Source organism: Chroicocephalus ridibundus, unplaced genomic scaffold (genome assembly GCF_963924245.1).
Source record: "Chroicocephalus ridibundus unplaced genomic scaffold, bChrRid1.1 SCAFFOLD_92, whole genome shotgun sequence".
NCBI classification, from domain to species: Eukaryota; Metazoa; Chordata; class Aves; order Charadriiformes; family Laridae; genus Chroicocephalus; species Chroicocephalus ridibundus.
In genome coordinates this window covers 627902-647600 of record NW_026961708.1, presented here as the reverse complement: position 1 = coordinate 647600, position 19699 = coordinate 627902, and the positions used below count along the sequence as shown (strand labels likewise).

The 19699-nt window shown below is 51.5% G+C and overlaps 1 protein-coding gene and 1 pseudogene across 1 annotated transcript; one reads left to right on the top strand and one right to left on the bottom strand.

Annotated features, from left to right (window-relative positions):
• The first annotated feature begins 540 nt into the window (after positions 1–540).
• Positions 541–1587, top strand: LOC134509601 (kelch-like protein 10; annotated as a pseudogene).
• A 10750-nt stretch (positions 1588–12337) lies between these two features.
• Positions 12338–13697, bottom strand: LOC134509581 (kelch-like protein 10). The gene is made up of 3 exons (XM_063322139.1): positions 13555–13697; positions 13364–13507; positions 12338–12869 (listed from the first exon to the last, which is right to left on the bottom strand). The coding sequence occupies exons 1-3, from the start codon at positions 13695–13697 to the stop codon at positions 12338–12340; spliced, it is 819 nt and encodes a 272-aa protein (XP_063178209.1).
• Positions 13698–19699: the final 6002 nt, after the last annotated feature.

Genomic DNA, 19699 nt, shown 5'->3' with positions numbered 1-19699 from the left:
CACGAGGCTGGCAAGCATTTTTCTTTTCTAGCTAGGGTAGATGGTCATGGCAATAAAGTGTTACAATGAGCAGTAGACGGTGCTACTTGTTTCAAAAGTTTGCTTTCTCTGTCTGTTTTCCTGTTTCCCAAATGTCTCTTTTCCCTGCTTTGCTTTCTTTTAAAAGCTTGGAGTCTTTTATAGATGGTGCCTAGTGCTGTGTCCATCTTTTATTTCCTCTCCTGTGTGGAAGTCCACGGAGTCCAGGGACCCCATGGCTCCGCCCCACGGCAACATGGACCACGGGGACCCAGACCTCGGCCCCACAGAGGGGCTGTGGAGGGGCTCACAGCCGGTCCTGGTCCCCCCCCACACCTGTGATGTCATTATGGGGCACGTTCCAGAGCCACCGGACAGGCAGGGGTTCCACTCTGATGTTGGAGGGAGGGCAAGGACAAAGTGCTGTAAGCACCCCAGAGAGAAGCATCTCCCAGTGCCTCAGGCGTCGAGGTGGGCGATAGCTTGGCTCACACCACATACTCCTCCTCACCCAGGGAGAGGAAGGTGAGCGCTGTGGCTTGCACCGCCTTCCACGGGCTTTGCCCAGAAGGGAAGCTGGGTGATGGGATCATCAGCGTGGACGGCATTGAATTCATTGCTCACAAGATGATCCTCTCTAGCTGCAGTCCGTACTTCAGGTGAGTGCTTGAAGGAGGAGGGGATGGGGCCAAACAGTATTTCCTGCTCTGTGCCACACTGTGCCTTCGCGTATCTCCAGCGCTTCCCTCGGCACTCCAACTCTCCTCCAGCAGTTCCCCCTAGTCCTGGTACCTCCCTGGACACCAAAATTCATCCACAAGCTCAGATGGAACAGCAGCGCTGGAAGTGGTGTCTGGCGAAGCCCCAGATACGGTGCAGGGCTGGGAGCGTGGCCAGCCTGGCTGCTCTGCTGCCAGGCGGGAGGCTTTCCTTCCCCACACACCGTTATTCTCTGCTCTTCTTGTTGAAGCAAGGTGCCCGCTCGCCCTGTGGCTCCTTCTTAAAACAAGCGGCTAGTAAAACATTCCTTCATAAAACTCCACGGCCTCCCAGCATGGCTACTGCTAGTGCCCAAGTTGGTGCCCGGGGAAGGAGGCACAGGGGATGATGGGGTCAGGGTGTCACACAGCAAGGCCGCTGTGTGTGTGAGGCACTTCCTCACAAATGATGAGGCTCCTTATGGAATACGCCTACACCGGGACAGTGCCGGTCACGGATGACAACATTGAAAGTTTGCTAATCGCGGCAGACCAGTTCAATGTCCTGGACATCGTCAGACTGTGCTGCGAGTTCTTAAAATCCCAGCTGTGCTTGGAAAATTGCATCGGCATGTGGAGATTCACTGGCTACTACTACTGTCCTGACCTGCGAGAAGCAGCCCACAAGTTCATCCTGCATCACTTTGAGGAGGTGACCAAGGTGTCCACAGAGTTTCTGGCACTCTCCTTCAATGAGCTGGAACGCCTGCTGGAGAAGGATGAGCTCCCTGTGAAAGAAGAGGCTGTGTTCGAGGCCGTTCTGAAATGGGTTGCCCATGACCTGCAGAGCAGGAGGCAGCACGTGGTAGTCTTGCTGGGCAAGGAAGGGTGGAAGTGTGGACAGAAGGGATTTTTTTTCTCTAAATAAACTCAGCGTTACTGACAGTTAAGACTTTGCTTAAAACTTTTGAACTCATACGTGCGCACTGGTGTGAATTTGTAGTCCATGTTCCCTGTACTTACACGTCCCTCATGCAAATCTGCAAGTGCCATTTCTATCAGTTTCATAGGAACTAGATTTTCATCAGTGTCCCGGAAGGTCCTATTGACCAGCTCTTTGAAGAGCTGGAAGTTTGCTTTCGTGAGATTCAGGGTCCTGACTTTACTCTTCCCCCTGACGCCCACACCCCTCAGGACTGTGAACTCCACCAGCGCCCGACTACCGCAGCCCAGGCTGCCTCACATCATCCCATGGATGTCACCCATTAGCTCATTTGCGTTGGTGCCCTTCAGGTCCAGTATGGCCGCTCCTCTGGTGGGGCTGTCTGTGACCTGGCTTAAGAAGTTATCTTCAAGGCACTCGGCTCTGGGAGTCTCCTGGATTGCCTCCAGCTTGCCGTGCTGCTTTTCCAGCAGCCGTCGGGGTGGCGGAAGTCCCCCGGCAGGACGAGAACCTGTGAGCGCGATGCCTGCTGCTGTAGCTGGAGCAAGAAGGCTTCGTCAATAGGCTCCCCTTGATCGGGCAGCCTGGAGTAGACACCAACCCCAAGGCTCCCTTTGTTGCCTGGCTCTCTAATTCTTACCCGTAAGCTTTCAACCTGCTCTTGGCTATTCTTCAGAGACAGCTCTTCACACTCTACCTGTTTCTTGACCCAGAGGGCAGCCCCTCTGCCCCCTCTTCCTCCCCTGTTGCTGGCCATGGACAGTCACACTCCAGTCATGGGATTCGTCCCACCAGGTTTCAGGAATGGCAACTAGGTGTCAGCTTTCCAGCAGCACGGTGGCTGCCAGCTCCTCCCGTTTGTTGCCCGTGCTGCATGCATTGGTGTCGAGGCACTTTAGCTGGTCTGTCAGCCATGTCACCTTCTTAGAGGAACACACCTTAATTGCTTTGAGCTATTCACTGGTGTTCCCCTCTTTTCTCCTCCCCTCTTGACTCCTCCCCCTTTGGCTCCCCCCCATTACCTCAGGAGCCATTCCCTCATCTCTGGAAGACTTCAAGCGTCCTCCAGTGTTGCCAGCACGTGTCAGAGCAACAGGCTGAGGGCCCGCACTAGCACCCCAACCCTCTGCCTTGGGCTGTTGTCCCACTGCCTGTCACAGGCAAGCCTGATATTGCCCCCCTCCCCTTTCAAGCCTAGTTTAAGGCTCTGTCAATGAGCTCTGCTCACTCGGGAGCAAAGACCCTCTTCCCCCTTTCAGAAAGGTGAATCCCATCTGACGCCAGCAAACCTTGTGCCGTGCAGGCCACCCCATTCTCGAAAACCCAAAAATTGTGTGGGTGACATCAGCCACGGAGCCATGTACGAATAGTCTGTGTCCATCTATTTATTCCCATGTTGCTGCCCACAAGGGGAAGGAGAGAGGAGAAAATACCCTGTGGTTCAGATTTCCTTACCAACCCTCCCGAGGCCCTGAAGTCTCTTTTGGCGGCCCTTGCACTATGCGTTGTGGCACCTGGGAAGGTGGGCTGGGCAAGGAGGGGGTTCTCCAGCCACCCTGGGCGTGGACTTGCCTCCATTCGCTCCTTTCCTTGAAGCTACTGTCATAGCCTGGCAGGGGGAGGTTGCAGGATCCCCTTGATCTTGTTGGGTTTTTTCTGGTGGCTGTTCCTGTTTCTGTCTCAGGGAGGGCAGAGCATGATTCCACCAGTCCATCTCTTTGTTCGACTCCCTGATGCTCCTTAACCTTCCTACTACCTCCTGTAGCCCTGTCACCAAGCTGAGCAGATCGTCCACCTGGTCACACCTCACGCTGCTGTTCTCACTGCTGCCCTCCGTTACTAGCGAAATTCTCTGGCAAGCCTTGCAGCCCAAGACCCGCATGATTTCACTGGAGCTCTGTCTGGGTTGCCACATCCATTCCGGTGAGTGCAGACGACGTGGCTTTCTGCCAGGTGGATACGGTAGCTCTGCTCCTTCTGAGACTGTGATGACCACCAATGGAGCTCACCTTTTGAGCTAGTAGAGGGATGATGCCCTGCCACGCAGACTGTGCCACACTCTGCTTGCAGCGCTCCTGGTCACTTCTAGTCCCCAGGCTGTTTTCTATCGGTGTGGGGTAGCCGCTGTGGCTCTGTCAATGCCCACACCTTATCAGCGTCTTCCACCAGAGCTGCTGCCTCCTGGTGGGTCTCTCCACCGCCCTGGCTTTTCCCTGCCTCGGGAGACCCCCCTGTGCATCAAGCTCTGCCACTCCGCTGCCGATCAGGCCAGCGCACCTCGGCGACTGACTCCAGTAGCTGGCATTTGGGATTTTAGATTAGAGGAATACAATTTATCACAAGCAGATATGACGCTTCCCCATGTGAACTGCATTCAGGACCTTCAGTGAAAACCTGTTTCTGTGTTGATGATACACGTGCCCCCACACCAGCATGGACAAGACAAATGTTGATTATTTGGAAGCATCATCCTCTATTCACAGAAACCATTTTGCCCTATGGACTTTTATACACTTTGCACTTTTTATGGCTGAGTCATTTTAGTTAATAAAAAATGAACAGTTTTTAAAAAGTGACAAGTCTTTTTCAAGTTTTATCTCTTTTCTGGTAAAGTGTGATTCTCAAGTACTGTGTTAATTAAAAAGTAAGCCAAAATGTTGCAGTTCAGAAAAATCACACAAAGTATATTCTATAAAATTTCTATATCATTGTTTTGGAAATATTAGAATATGTAGTTCTGTTAAATAGCTTACAACCAAGATTTATCAGAATCTCTTGTGACGCAAATGTAAAATTCAGAAAATCTGAAGGGCTATTTTATCATTTTTTTTCCTGTTTCTTAGGTATAAGCTTTGTGACTGCTTTTGGGGTAAGTTGTTCCTATTGTAATACTGCTTGTAGTGCACGTTGCGTAGACAGACTTTCTTTTCCCAAACCTTTATCCGTGCTTTATGGTTTTATGTGTCGATCAGCAATGGAATGTTTTATTCTTCGGAAGCACTTTACATGCCACAAGGAAGCGAATCATTACCACACACCTGTAGTAGTACCACCGTATGTTTTTCTCACCCAGACTGGAATTTCAGGAATGACTAACTGGACTCTAAAGAATGTGTCCATTTCAATTAGTCTGAATGAACGGGGTGTTTTAAAATAGTACCTCAAAACTGTGTTGTAAATTGGTTATTTTGTTAGAGAATTAATAAAATACCAAGCCTAAGCTCTTTGTATCTTACACTAACAGCACCTGACCTGCTCTGAATTTAGCTTAAACCAAATTAAACAAGATCTCAATTGCTGTTATTGCAAATGGACAAACGTCTGATGCCAAAACGCAAGGTGACATCTCTTCTCTGTAAGCTTGTCGTCTTTTTTGTGGATACTGCTGTAACTATACCAGCACAGTTTATCAAGAGTTGTGATAGATTGTCCATCTCAGGAATTTTAAGCTTGGGAGCGTGTGTTTGTCTTACCCTACATGTATAACAGTCCAGGGGAACAGTCCAGAGCCTCATACAGGAAGACAAAATTGGTAGGTGTGACAGCTTCTCCTTATTTTATTATACTGGTATTTTAAAATAGAAATCCCAATTTTATACTACTGGCAAGAGCATACAAATGATAAATGAAGGTAATAGTTTCCCATTTTTCCTGACGCTTGGCTTCATTGGTAATGCTGAACCAACAGCATCATGGAAGCACCAGCCTGAGATTCATTCTTGAGCGTCTTGAAGCACTGACTGCAGGCTGCAAACGGAAACTTGCTGTGAATACAGCATCCTATTTAATTCTTATTTACGGTTAATATCTATCAGATGGCTCCAGAACTCACAACATTTAACAGGGATCTAGGAAAAAAAGCTGTGCTGGCATTTAGCTTTACTTGCTTACCAAGAAGCAGGTTGACCAGGGCTGAGATGAGGACCAGCGTGGCGGTAGGAGGAGAAGCCTTGCAGGAAAGGCTGGAATCTGAAGGAGGCAGAGGGTTTCTGTTTAACACTTGCTTTGTGTAACAGGAAGGCAATTTGGGTTAATCAGTTGCTTTCTTCACCAAGGAGGATGCAGGCGGAGCTCTCTGGAAGAAAGGGCCTTGTTCCTGCCATGCTTCTTCCACTGCTCGTGGAAGAAACAGATGAATCCTCGTTGTTTTCCCTCTGCACGATGAATGATATTTTAAATGTAAAAAGGTTTCCAGTGCTCTTCGGTGTGGCAAGTGCTGCTTGTGTTTCGGCTCTGCCAAAAAAGGTAGAGGCACAAAATCAGATAAAATGGAGCAAAAATGTCGACAGGAGAAGCAGGGTTGAGATGTGACTGGCACCTGTGTGTGTATGTTCTGCACATACAGCAGACCTGAGGACTCGTGGCATGTGCTTGCCCAGCGAGGCTGGTCTTGCTGGCGGACGCCGAGCAGCATTGCTCTGCCTGCGGGCAGAGTCGGAGCTGGGCTGGGTGCTCTCCCTCCTGCCCGCGGGACCCTCCTGCTCCTCCTGGGCTGTACCCAAACAGGACGCTGGGGCCGGGATTTGTAGGAGAGCATCTTGGAGCAGAGGCGAATCCTTACGGAACCTTACCCAGAAAAGGTTAGCGGGCATTTTAGATGCTTTAAGTTTACATGCTAACCGGAGGGAGCCAACTTAAAGAAAAATAAAAATCTATCTGTCTTGAGGAGGTATTTGTGTGAAGAAAGGTTCCAAGCTCTTTTTGCCCACCACAAGGCACGAAGCAGTGTGTTTCCCACGAGATGGCACTATTGCCTTATGCACATAAAAAGCAGGTTTTAGCCTCCACTGCAGTTTTAAAAGCAGATTGCCAAAGTGAGGGTTGCAACCAAATGCATCAATTTTACAGATCCGAGCAGTTATCAACAGATCTCAAATGGAGAATTAGCTTGCCGATTCATCTGTTAAAGGTCGCTGCCTGATAAGGATGTGAAAAATCCTGACATATGGATGATGAGATGAACATCGCCATCAATCCATTATTGGAGAAACTGGTTTGGATTTGGGTTTTTTTGGGTCAATTTTTTGAAATCAATGTGGCTCTCTAAAGTGAGTGGTATTTATCTGGTCATATTCTGACTGATCTTCTCAACGGGCTTTTGCTATAAAAAAACCACCAACAAATCCCAAACTAAAAATCAAGTTGAAAATTAACTACTTTTAACATTTGTCCATTTTTTATCATTTCTAGTTCTTATCTAGTTCCAAAAAAAATGTCATCTTGCAAAATTGTTGTATTTTGAGTAATTGTTCAGTTGCAATGGCTGGCTGGCAAGTTGCTCCACTATTCCCTTTCTCTATGACTGAAAGAGGTGTTTTCCAAATAAATTCTGCAAAGTCTCTCCATCAGAAACATACTCCCTGCCTTTAGCTGCACGTTCTGTTGATTTTCTAATCAAAGACGGGGTCAATCGCATCGAACCACCAGGGTAGAGCTGGAAGGAGCCCTGCTGTCACAGCAAGTGCTTTGGATAATCACGTTCTCAATCTTACTAATTGCTGTTTTAAAAACCAGTTTCTTTTGTACCACGCTCTGTCTCTTATTGCAGTGTTGTTCCAGAATTTCACTCCTCCGATGCTTGGAAATTCTCTTCTGATTCCCAGCCCAAATTTATTCACTTCCAGGCTACATCTCTTTGTTCTTCTGCCAGTATTATTCTTTACCTTCACAAGTCCTTGTTCCCTCCTTTGGTAGTTGCCCTACTGATGAGAGCAATCATCTCTTCTCTTAGTTTTTGTTTCTCTAGGCTAAAACAGCCAAATCTTTCCATCTCCTCTGAAGAGAGAGGCTCTTCATTCCCTTGATTATCCAGTTTGGGTGGCCCTGGGTATATTTCTGTTTCAATCCATCTTTCTCGAGCACAGATGACAAGAAATAGGGCACAATATTCAGGATAAGGCCTGACAAGAGCTTTGTATCATACATTTCTCAATTTCATCGCACAATTGTAGCATCTCCGTGGGAAGTGGCTCAATATCTGTGATCATAGAATCATAGAATCATTTAGGTTGGAAAAGACCCTTGGGATCATCGAGTCCAACCATCATCTCCACTCTACAAAGTTCTCCCTTACACCATATCCCTTAACACCACATCTAAACGAGTCTTAAACACATCCAGGGACGGTGACTCCACCACCTCCCTGGGCAGCCTATTCCAGTGTCTGACCACTCTTTCTGTGAAGAATTTTTTCCTTATGTCCAGCCTAAACCTACCCTGTTGCAGCTTGAAGCCATTCCCTCTTGTTCTATCGCTAATTACCTGTGAGAAGAGACCAGCACCAACCTCTCTACAATGGCCTTTCAAGTAATTGTAGAGAGTGATGAGGTCTCCCCTCAGCCTCCTCTTCCTCAAACTAAACACTCCCAGCTCCTTCAATCGCTCCTCATCACATTTATTCTCCAGGCCCTTCACCAGCTTTGTTGCCGTCCTCTGCACTCGCTCCAGCACCTCGATATGTCTCTCGTATTGAGGTGCCCAGAACTGGACACAATACTCCAGGTGTGGCCTCACCAGTGCTGAGTACAGGGGGACAATCACCTCCCTCCTTCTGCTGGTCACACTAGTTCTAATACAAGCCAGGATGCCATTGGCTCTCCTGGCCACCTGGGCACACTGCTGGCTCATGTTCAGCCACTTGTCAATTAGAACCCCCAGGTCCTTTTCTGCCAGGCAGCTCTCCAGCCACACTGCCCCAAGCCTGTAGCGATGCATGGGGTTGTTGTGGCCCAAGTGCAGGACCCGGCACTTGGCCTTGTTGAAGCTCATACTGTTAGCATTGGCCCATCGGTCCAATCTGTCCAAGTCTCTCTGTAGAGCCTCCCTATCCTCATGTAGATCAACACTCCCGCTTAGCTTCGTGTCATCTGCAAACTTGCTGATGATACACTCTATGTCCTTATCAAGGTCATCAATAAAGATGTTGAACAGAAACGGTCCCAACACCGAGCCCTGAGGGACACCACTTGTGACCGGCCGCCAGCTGGATTTAACTCCATTGACCACCACTCTCTGGGACCGCCCATCCAGCCAGTGCTTGATCCAGCAGATCGTATGCTCATCCAGGCCATGAGCCGCCAGTTTTTCCATGAGAATTCTGTGGGGGACAGTGTCAAATGCTTTTCAAAAGTCTAGGTAAACAATGTACACAGCCTTTCTCTCATCCAATAGTCAGGTCATCTTGTCATAGAAGGAGATCAGGTTCGTCAGGCAGGACCTTCCTTTCCTAAACCCATGCTGACTAGGCCTGATCCCCTGCTTGTCCATTATATGAGTTGTAATGGCACTCAAGATGATCTGCTCCATGACCTCCCCTGCTACCGAGGTCAGACTGACAGGCCTATAGTTTCCCGGATCCTCCTTTCTGCCTGTTTTGTAGATGGGCGCTACATTTGCTAACCTCCAGTCCATTGGGACCTCCCCAGTTAGCCACGACTTCAGGTAGATCATGGAAAGTGGCTTGGCGAGCACGGCTGCCAACTCTTTCAGCACTCTTGGATGTAACCCATCCGGTCCCATAGACTTGTGCGCATCCAAGCAGCGTAGCAGGTCGTAGATCACTTCCTCTTTCATTGCGATGACCTCATTCAGCTTCCCCTCCCTGTCTCCTAGCTCACGAGGCTGGGTGCCCAGGGAACAGTTAGTTCCACTGCTAAAGACTGAGGCAAAGTAGGCATTGAGCACCTCAGCCTTTTCCTCATCCTTTGGACTATGTTTCCCTCTGCATCCAGTAAGGGAGGGAGATTTTCCCTAATCCTCCCTTTGCTGTTAATGAATTTATAGAAACATTTTTTGTCATCCTTAACAGCTGTAGCTAGGTTGAGCTCGAGCTGCGCTTTGGCTCTCCTAATTTTCTCCCTGCATAGCTTCGCTATATCCTTATAGTCTTCATGAGAGACCTGCCCCCTCTTCCAGAGGTCATAGACTCTCCTTTTGCTCTTGAGGTCCAGCCAAAGGTCCCTATTTAGCCAGGCCGGTCTCCTTCCCCGCCTACTTGTTTTTCGGCACACAGGGACAGCCTCCTCCTGTGCCTTTAAGACTTCTCTCTTGAAGTATGTCCAGCCTTCCTGGGCTCCTGTATCCTTCAGGGCAGCCTCCCAAGGGACTTTGTCCAGCAGTCTTCTGAACAGGTCAAAATTTGCCCTCCGGAAGTCTAAGGTGGCAGTTTTACTAACCCTTCTCCTTGTTTCCCCAAGAATCAGAAATTCGATCATCTCATGATCACTGTGCCCTAGACAGCCACCAACCTTTACTTCCCCTACAAGTTCTTCCCTGTTCACAAGAAGCAGGTCCAGGAGGGCACCATCCCTGGTTGGATCACTTCACAGCTGTGTGAGGAAGTTATCTTCCACACATTCCAGGAGCCTCCTGGATTGTTCCCTCTCAGCTGTGTTGTATTCCCAGCAGATAGCCGGGAGGTTAAAGTCCCCCACAAGAACAATGGCAAGTGATCACGAGATTTCCCCCAGCTGCTTATAGAAAGCTTCGTCTGCCTCACTGCTTTGGTTGGGAGGTCTATAGCAGACTCCCACAGCGATAGCAGCTTTATCGGCCCTTAACCTAATCCAAACACTCTCCACCCCGTCATCGCTATACTCGATTTCTGTGCTCTCATAGCATTCTCTAATATACAGGGCCACTCCTCCACCTCTCCTTTCCTGTCTGTCCCTCCTGAAGAACTTGTAGCCATCGATTGTGGCACTCCAGTCATGTGAGGCATCCCACCACGTTTCTGTGATAGCCACTATGTCATAGTTTCCCTGGTGCATCATGGCTTCAAGCCCTGTTTGTTGCGCATACTGCGTGCATTGGTAGAGATGCACTTCAGATGTGCTAATGACTCCAGCACCTTTTTGTGGGTGTGGGCCCCATTTCCCACCAGACCCCTCTCAGGTGCTTCCATGATTTCTAAGCGTTAACCCCTTCTCTCCAATGAAATGTCAGAGTGAGAGTCCTCACTAGCCCACCATCCTTCAAGCCCTGGCATGCCTCCCTTGGATTCATTCCTGACAGGCCCACTTGTCTCCCCTTCCCCCCTCATATCTAGTTTAAAGCCCTGTCAAGGAGCCTTGCTAACTCCTGCCCCAAAATTCTTTTCCCCTTCTGGGACAGGTGCGTTCCACCTGCCACCAGCAGGTCAGGTGACTCCTATAGCAGCCTGTGATCAAAAAACCCAAAGCCCTGCCCATAACACCAGTCCCAGAGCCACGAGTTCACCTGTTGCCTCTTCCTGTTAATTTCCTCATTCATGATTGCCACTGAAGGGATAGAGGAGAACACAACTGGTGTTCCTGACCCCTTAAGCCATCGCCCCAAGGCTCTAAAATCTCTTTTAATCCATTTTGGGCTCCTCCTACCCACTTCATCACTACCCACCTGCAATACTAAAAGGGTTAGTAGTCAGAGGAGTCTACTAGGGCTGGAAGTTTGCCTAACACATCCCTGACCCGTGCCCCAGGGAGGCAGCAGACTTCCCTGTGAAGTGGGTCTGGATGGCATATTGGCCCCTCCGCCCCCCTCAATAGAGAGTCACCCACTGCAATGACCCGTCTGCTTTTCCTTTTGGAGCCAGCTGTGATGCTGGCTCCATGGCGACTTGGTCTTTCTGACGTTCCTGGCCTGGGTGTCTCATCCTCCTCTCCAACAGCCAGTTCCTCCTGCAGGGCTTCATATCTGTTCTGCAAAGGTAACTGGGAAGGTGGGAGGGGCCGGGAGGGGATTCTCCTGCTTCCCCGAGCAGGGACCTGTTTCCATTCCCCCTCGTCTCTGCCATCCCCTCCTATTGCCTGGTGACGAGAGGGGAGGGGGTCCTCTGACTTGTGTGGGGCCTCACCCTGTTCCCTTTCTCTCAGGGAGCGGGTCCACCAGTCACTCTCCCTCTCGCATTCCCTCATACTCCTCAACCTTTCCACTTCTTCCTTCAGCTCAGCCACCAGAATGAGCAGATCGTTTACCTGTTCACATCTGACACAGGTGTTGTCTCTGCTGCCCTCCATGGCGAGTGCCAGGCTCCGGCACTCTTTGCAGCCAGAGGCCTGGATGCCCACATTTTTGCGCGGGGCCTCTGTCTGGGTGCCCACAGTTTTTTTAACAGCCGCCTTCGACCGGGTAGCAACCACGGCTGGATCTCTAGACACAAGCGAGTCCTTGTGACTCGACGGCCAGTTGGGGGGAGCACTGGTTGCTCGCTCTGGGCAAGGACTAGTCCCTGCCCTCCCGGAGGCTTCCTATAACCTGGTGGCTTGATCGATCAGGGGAGGTGCTGTCTCCGCCCCCAGGCTCCCTCAGCAGCCCGCCCACCAGCTGACAGCCCTCAGCACAGGCCGAGGGCTTTTGCTGGCTTCCAAAAGCCCCCAAAAGAGCTTTGCGTCGGCCCTTTTCGCTGCTGATCCCTTCCCCAGCGCAGTCTTACCTGCCCTGAAGCTGGTCTCCAGGGCAAGAGTAAAGCCAGGCCCGCGAGTTGCAGGCGAGCAAACTTCCAGCTCTTCCAGGAGCTGGTCAACAGGACCTTCTGGGACACCGATGAAAATCTCGATCCTATGAAACTGATAGAAATGGGACTTGCCGATTTGGATGAGGGACGTGTGAGTCCGGGGAACGTGGACTACAAGTTCCTACCCTTGGCAAGGTCTGACTTCACAAGTGATGAGCAAAGTCTTGACTGTCAGAAACACAGAGTTTATTTTAAAAAGAAAAATCCCTTCTGTCCACTCCTCCAGCCCTCCTTGCTCAGCAAGAAGACAATGTGCTGCCTCCTGTTGGGCAGGTCATGAGCAGCCCAGGTGAGAACGGCCTCCAGCGTGGCCTCTTCTCTCACAGGGAGCTCCCCCTTCTCCAGCAGGCATTGCAGGTCATTGAAGGAGAGCTCCAGAAACTCTGCGGACACCCTGCTCACCTCCTCCAAGTGATGCAGGATGAACTCGTGGGCTGCTTCTCGCAGGTCAGCACAGTAGTAGTAGTGGGTGAATCTCCAGATGCCGACGCAGTTTTCCGAGCACAGCTGGGCTTTTAAGAAGTGGCAGCACAGGCTGACGATGCCCAGGACGTTGAACTGGTCTGCCGCCACGAGCAAACTTTCAACGTTGTCCTCCGTGAGGGGCACTGTGCCGGTGTAGGCGTACTCGATGAGGAGCCCCATCGTTTCAGGGGAAGCGCCGTGGATTTGATAGACGTTGCTGTCGGCACTGCTGCAGTTGCTGGAGAACAAAGCCCTGAAAAAAACAAGAGAGTGCTGCTGGGGAAGAAAGCGGCCTTGCTGTGGGAAACCCTGAGCCCATTATCCCCTGTGCCTCCTTCCCCGCGCACCGGTTTGGGCACTAGCAGTAGGCACGCTGGGAGGCCGTGGAGTTTGATGAAGGAAGGCTTTACTGGCCGCTTGTTTTCAAGAGGAGCCACAGGGCGAGTGGGCACCTGGCTTCAAGAAGAACAGCAGAGAGTACCCGTGTGTGGGGAAGGAAAGCCTCCCGCCTGGCAGCAGAGCAGCCAGGCTGGCCACGCTCCCAGCCCCGCACCCTAGCTGGGCCTTCTCAGACACCACTTCCAGCTTGTGGAGGCCTTTGGGTGCCTGGGCAGGGAGCAGGACCAGGGGGAACTGCCGGAGGAGAGTTGGAGTGCCGAGGGAAGCGCTGGAGATACAGCCAGGCACAGTGTGGCACGGAGCAGGGAGCGCTGGTTGGCCCCATCCCCTCCTCTTTCAAGCACTCACCTGAAGTACGCACTGCAGTTAGAGAGGACCATCTTGTGTGCGTTGAATTCAATGCCGTCCACGCTGATGATCACGTCGCTTGGTGTCCCTTCCGGGCAAAGCCCGTGGGAGGCGGTGCAAGCCACAGCGCTCATCTTCCTCTCCCTGGGTGAGGAGGAGGAGTATGCGCCACGAGGCAAGCTGTCACCCACCTCCAAGCCTGAGGCAGTGGGAGACGCTTCTGCCACTCTGGGGTGCTTACAACACTTTGTCCTTGCCCTCCCTCCGGCGTAGTAGTAGAACCCCTGCCTGTCTGCTGGCTCTGGAACGTGCTCCATAATGACATCACAGACATGGCGGGGACTGGGACTGGGAAAGAGCCCAAGCTTGGAAAAGAAAGCAAAGAAGGGCAAGAGACTTTTGGCCAACTGGAAAATAGAGAGACAAAGCAAGTTGTCCAACCCAGCAGCAGTGTCTATTGCTCACTGTAAGGCATTCTTGCCAGGAACATGGACCGTAGCTGGAAAAGAGAACTTCTTGCCAGCCTGGCCTTGGAAGCTTGGTACCTGACAAACACTTGTACTGAAGAGAAGCTCTCTCAAGAGCTAGCGCTTTGAAGCAGCAACGCTACCAGGGTCAAGGCCCACCTTTCCTCAGAGCACACAGCACAAGCCAGATTTGCAAAGCCAGCCAGAAAGCCGAAGGCAACCTAAAAATGCAAACCGCCTCTTTCCACCAATGCCAGTAAAAATGCCATGAATACCGCAGGATTGGAAGTTTTCTTGGAAATACAGGAACTGCAACAGAATCCTCATCGTCTTCCCATTTGGTGTTTGCATTTTCAATCCCATACAAGAAGGAAAACGGCAACGCCACTGGCAGTCTCTGGAAAAGACCCCATTCTAGCAGATAGGACCACATATGAAGCCATGTCGAGGTCAATTGAAGCTGGGGGGGGTGTTCCCATGGGTGTTTTGGGGTTCCCCGTGGGGGATATTGAGGGCTTTTTGTGTCCCGTGGGTGGGATTTACAGATGCATGGAATGGTTGGGGTTGGAAGGGACCTTAAAGATGATGGAGTTCCAACCCCCCTTCCCTGGGCAGGGACACCTCCCACCAGACCAGGCTGCTCAAAGCTTCCTCCAGCCTGGCCTTGAACCCCTGCAGGGATGGGGCAGCCACAGCTTCCCTCAGGCAACCTGTTCCAGTGCCTCACCAACCTCTCAGTAAAGAATTTCTTCCTGATATCCAATCCAAATCTCCCCTCCTTCAGTTTGAAACCATTACCCCTTGTCTTCTCATTCCACTCCCTGACGAAGAGTGCCTCCCCATCCTTCCTTGTAGGCCCCCTTTAGGGACTGGAAGGCCGCTCTAAGGTCTCCCCGGAGCCTTCTCTTCTGCAGGCTGAACAACGCCAACTCTCTCAGCCTGTCCTCCCAGCAGAGGGCCTCCAGCCCCTCCTTTTGGAGGATCCTGGAGGGGATTAGGGGGTGAAGAGGGTGCTTCTGAGGCTTTGTGTGCTCCTGAGGGGATTTGGGAGGGGTCATGGGGGTCCCATATTGGTTTTGGAGTATCTCCAGAGGGATATCTCCAGAGGAACCCCTGTTCTGGAAAGGTAACTGGGAAAGTGGGAGGGGCCGGGAGGGGATTCTCCTGCTTCCCCGAGCAGGGACCTCTTTCCATTCCCCCTCGTCTCTGCCATCCCCTCCTATTGCCTGGTGACGAGAGGGGAGGGGGTCCTCTGACTTGTGTGGGGCCTCACCCTCTTCCCTCTCTCTAAGGGAGAGGGTCCACCAGTAGGCTTTTTCAGCTCATTTATGATTGCCTTTAGGCCATTTGATTCTCTGAAAAAGATTCCAAAATATCCATTGCCTTTTCAGCTGATGCAGGAACCTTCTATAAATTAGGTCTCTAAGAAGGAGGGACGAGGCCGAGGTAATTATTTCATTCTATAGTTACCCAGCCATACCAAGCCTGTCTCTGTGAATTTCAGCAGACGTCGGCTGAAAGGTCAGTGCTGAAGGGACATAAACCATTAAGGCCAGTAATCTCCCCCTTCAGAAAGGAAAGGTGAGCAGCACTGATGGTGCTAAAGGATCGGGCTACAATTTACGACTCAGAATTTTTAGCTGATTCATGATGGGCTTAGTGTAGGTTTTGTGTGTGTTATTTAAGACTGGTGGTCAGAAAAATAAGAGTATGTGTGATCTCTAGAGAGCGAAAATCACAGCAATTACACGACCGGGCCGCGGCGGGAGCAGAGGCTGCAGCCCCCGACACAAGATGGCCGCCAGGAGCCCGGTGCCGGGACTACAGCTCCCAGCGTGCCCCGGGGCGCCCCTTCCCGCCCTCTGACCCCCGCAGGAACCAGGGCCGCCTCCCCGGGGCTGCCCCGGCCCAGGGCCAGGCCCCGGAGCCCCGGTGGAGCCGGGAGGAGGAGGGCGGAGAGGGAGAGAGCGGCGGAGAGGGGTGGGAAGGGACAGAGAGACTACGGGGAGAGCAGGGGGGAGCCGGGCAGGGAGTGGAGGGAGGAGAAATCCTGGTGAGGAGCAGGGGGAGAGCGGGAAAGAGATGGAGGGCAGGGGACAGGGTCAGGACGAGGAGGCGGAGAAGGACAGAACAGCGACGGCCTCCAGGGCTGAGGTGGGGGAAGAGCAAAAGGGGACAGGGAGCGGGATGGAGGCCCAGAGGGAAGAGGGAAGGCCCAGGCAGACAGGCAGGAAAGGGGACGGGCTGCAGGACAGCGAGGAAGATGAGGCCAGGAAGGTGGACAGAGCGATAGAGAAGGACAGGGAGCGGGGGAGAGAGACGCAGAGAAAGAAAAAACTAGCAACGGGCTATAGGAGAGACAGGGAGCCAGAGAGAGAAAGACAAATATAGAAAGACAAAAACAGGCTGTATGGCAGAGAGGGAGGGAGGAAAAACATAAGGTCAGGGAGCCGTCCAGAGAAAGAAAGAGAAAGGAAAAAATAGTGATGGGCTAGAGACAGAGAGGGAGGAATTAAAAGATGGGGGCAGGGAGCCAGACAGAGCGCAATGAGGAGGGACCACAAATAGCAATTACGGGCAGCTGTCTCCATTTCTTGAGCATCCCCCGGCAGCCTCAAGGAATTACCAGGCGCCTCAAGGAATGCGCTGCCGGGAAGAGCCCTTCCCTGGGCTCAGTCCTGCTGCCTAAAATTGGTGATGAACGTCGCCCTGCAGAGTGGCCAGGACTGTGGGGAAAAAGCCCAGCTCGGGGCGGGGGCAGGAATCACTCAGCCGGTTTTTTGTTTGTTTGCTTTTTAAAATAATACCACTTAAGCTCTAAATACAACCTGTAAGGAGAAAGGAACCAGGCGTACTAGGATGGGCACATTTAGAGCCCAAACCCGTCCAACAGCCACGCAAACCACCGCTGGCTCCCGCTGCGCACACTGCACCGCCTGCTCGCAGGTACAGGCAGCAGCCCTGGGTCTGGAGCGCTCCCCAGGAGCGGCACCGCCAGGCAGCTCAAAAAATCATACTGCCTGCAAAAACTTGAGCACAGCTTAATTCTGGGCAATTTTCCCTCTTTTTAGGCCTGCTGGTTAAAGACTCATCTGTTGAGACATGGCTCAGGACTACGCCAGGGCCAACGGCGCTGCTTTCTGCACCCCGTGGCGATGATGGGCAGAGGGACGTGTTCCCAGATCGTGGGACAAGGTACACGCGTGGGGTGTCAGGGTCACCCCTGCCTGTTTTTTCCCAGCGAAGCCCCAGCCAGTGCCAGCCTCGAGCTGCAGCCCCAGCGCCGAGGCTCAAGGAGCTGGGTGTTTCTGCGGGCGCTGCACCCTGCCGTTGGCTGCCCTGGGCTTCTCCCCATTGTCTCCGGCTCTGCTTTCTGCCAGCGCCGGGGGCACCACAGAATGGCTTGCTGCTCCCCAGAGCTGTCCTGACCCATGTCTGCAGCTCGTGTGTGGTGTCCACGTCACACAGGCCATTTGGGGGTGGCAGCTCTCTCTTGTGGCACCCTGGGAATGGGGGCCAAGCAAACCCCATCCCTCCCTTTGGGACTTCATCCCCGAGAAGACTCAGTGCAGACGTACGGTGCGCTGGAGAGCATCCTGCAGGGAGGTGGCAGCCGTTTGCAGAGCAACGCTGAGACCCGTCTGTCAGCAGAGGCAGCTGGTGGCTGCAGAACAGCCCAGGTGAGCTGGTTCTCTTGGAGGCCACCACAGCAGCCTTCCTCTGTCCCTGGTTTCAGTGAGATATGGAGCAGTGCAGAGATGTTTCTCGGGCATCCAGGCCTGAGGAGGGTTTCCCAGTGCCCCCGTGAGAGATCTTGCTCCCAGGAAGCACCTCGCCATAATGCCGAGGCCGTATCCGCCCCCCTGGAGCTGGGTACAGCTGCTCTGAGGGGTCTCACAGGGAGGACAGGGTCATCTGACACAGAAGTGATGAGCTGAAGCCCGGTGGCCATGGCTGGCCAGTACAAAGTCTCCGAGAGCCTCAGCCTTTCTCCCCTCGGCTTTTATCATATCTTTTTTCTCGGCTTTTTTCATATCTTGTACCCCACCTCCGTCCGATATGTCCCAATGCCCGGCTTTAGTAAAGCAGAGCCATTGCTCCCCTCTAGGACAATGCACTCCTAGTCTTGTTCCGCCTATTCCTAAACTCTTCCCAACCCAGTATTCGTGTTGGTCGTATTTGCACACTGTTAACTCACGGCAGTTATAACAGCGGCTGTTGATATGCGAATGCACTGTCATCGTGGAAACCATCTTCCTATTCCAGGAGACCTGCTGGTAACACTTCATGCATTCATTACTGGGTACTAAGGATACCGCTAATAACAATACGAGGAGTGGAGGTCCAGTATGGCTTATACTCCTACCTCTCATGCCTATTGGGGTGCTTCCAACAGCCGAGAAATAATTCTTCTTGGCAGCGAGTACAGTGGCCAGCCTGGTCTTGCCCTCCATCCTCTTTTCATCCGGTATCCCTGGCTCTTGTAGCAGGTAGGGTTCTTATCTCTTTTCCAAGCAAAATCGGTGTTTACACTTAGAAACCACTGTTTCCCACCATTCTTCAGGAATTTCCCACAGAACCGGCACTAGCAATTCCCACCCACAAATCAATGTTATGATATTGGTATATCGTATCTGAGTTTGAGCCAAACTCGAATTTTGCTTCCGGCAATTTAAACAGAAGGGATGTCTTTGGGATGAACGGTAATACCAATTTTGCGTACAACCTAAGCATTCGCACTTCACCCAACTATGATGTCTAGCACAGGGATGTATCAGACAAGGTATACTACGGGGTACTGGAGGGGGCTGTAGTTCTTCCTCAAGGTTAGGATATAGCCGACCATCTTCTTTATATAAATCACGTGCAAGTGCAAACAGAGAGTTTTCAGTTTTATACAACCCTGACCCTCCTGTCTGTAACGGGAGTGCTCTTCCCCAAGGAGGATATATAATTTTCCTTAAGGTTTGCCCCGGCCGTACCCGAAACCAACGATAAAGTTCTGGTTTCACTCCCCAAGTTTCTGTGATTTCCAAGTTATTATTCAGTTCCTCTCCCATACATCACCGCGTTGGTTGGCGTTTTAAGGTGAGTCTGGTGTCCCCGGGAGTTGAAGTCAGAGTCCAATGTCTAGGTTCTTCTACTGGTCCTTTTATTCTGCTGGCGTGAGTCCACCCTTTTTCCTTCGTCCGTACTGCAGCTTCCCTAGTCAACAGCACCTGAAAGGGACCTTCCCATTGAGGAGTTAAAGATTGCTCTCTCCATGTTTTTACTAAAACCCGTTCTCCAATTTTAATGTTATGGATCTTAAAATCCAACAGGGTAGTTTGTGGGAGCAACCCTTTATTTCTTAGTTGTTCCAAGTTCTTTGCAATCTGCATTACGTATTGTTTAATACTAGCCTCCCCTCCTTCATAAGTAGCCATTTCCTGCTGTGAAGCCAAGAAGGGCAAAGCAAACATCATTTCATATGGAGAGACTCCAAGATGCGTTCTGGGTTGAGTTCGAACCCTGAGTAATGCTAAAGGGAGGCACTTGACCCATGACAGTTGAGTTTCTATCATTACTTTGGTTAAACTCCTTTTTAAAGTCCGATTCATTCGTTCAACCCTTCCTGAGCTTTGGGGGTGCCATGGAGTGTGTAACTCCCATTGAGTGCCTAAGGCTTGAGTTCTCTGGGTGATTATTTTGGAGGTGAAATGTGTTCCCCTGTCAGAGTCTATTCTATGAACCATTCCGTATCTAGGAATAATTTGTTCTAGCAGGATCTTTGTTACTACATTAGCCGATGTTCTAGTGACTGGAATTGCCTCCACCCAATGGGTAAGATGGTCGACTAATACCAAGAGGAACTTCCACCTTTGGACTT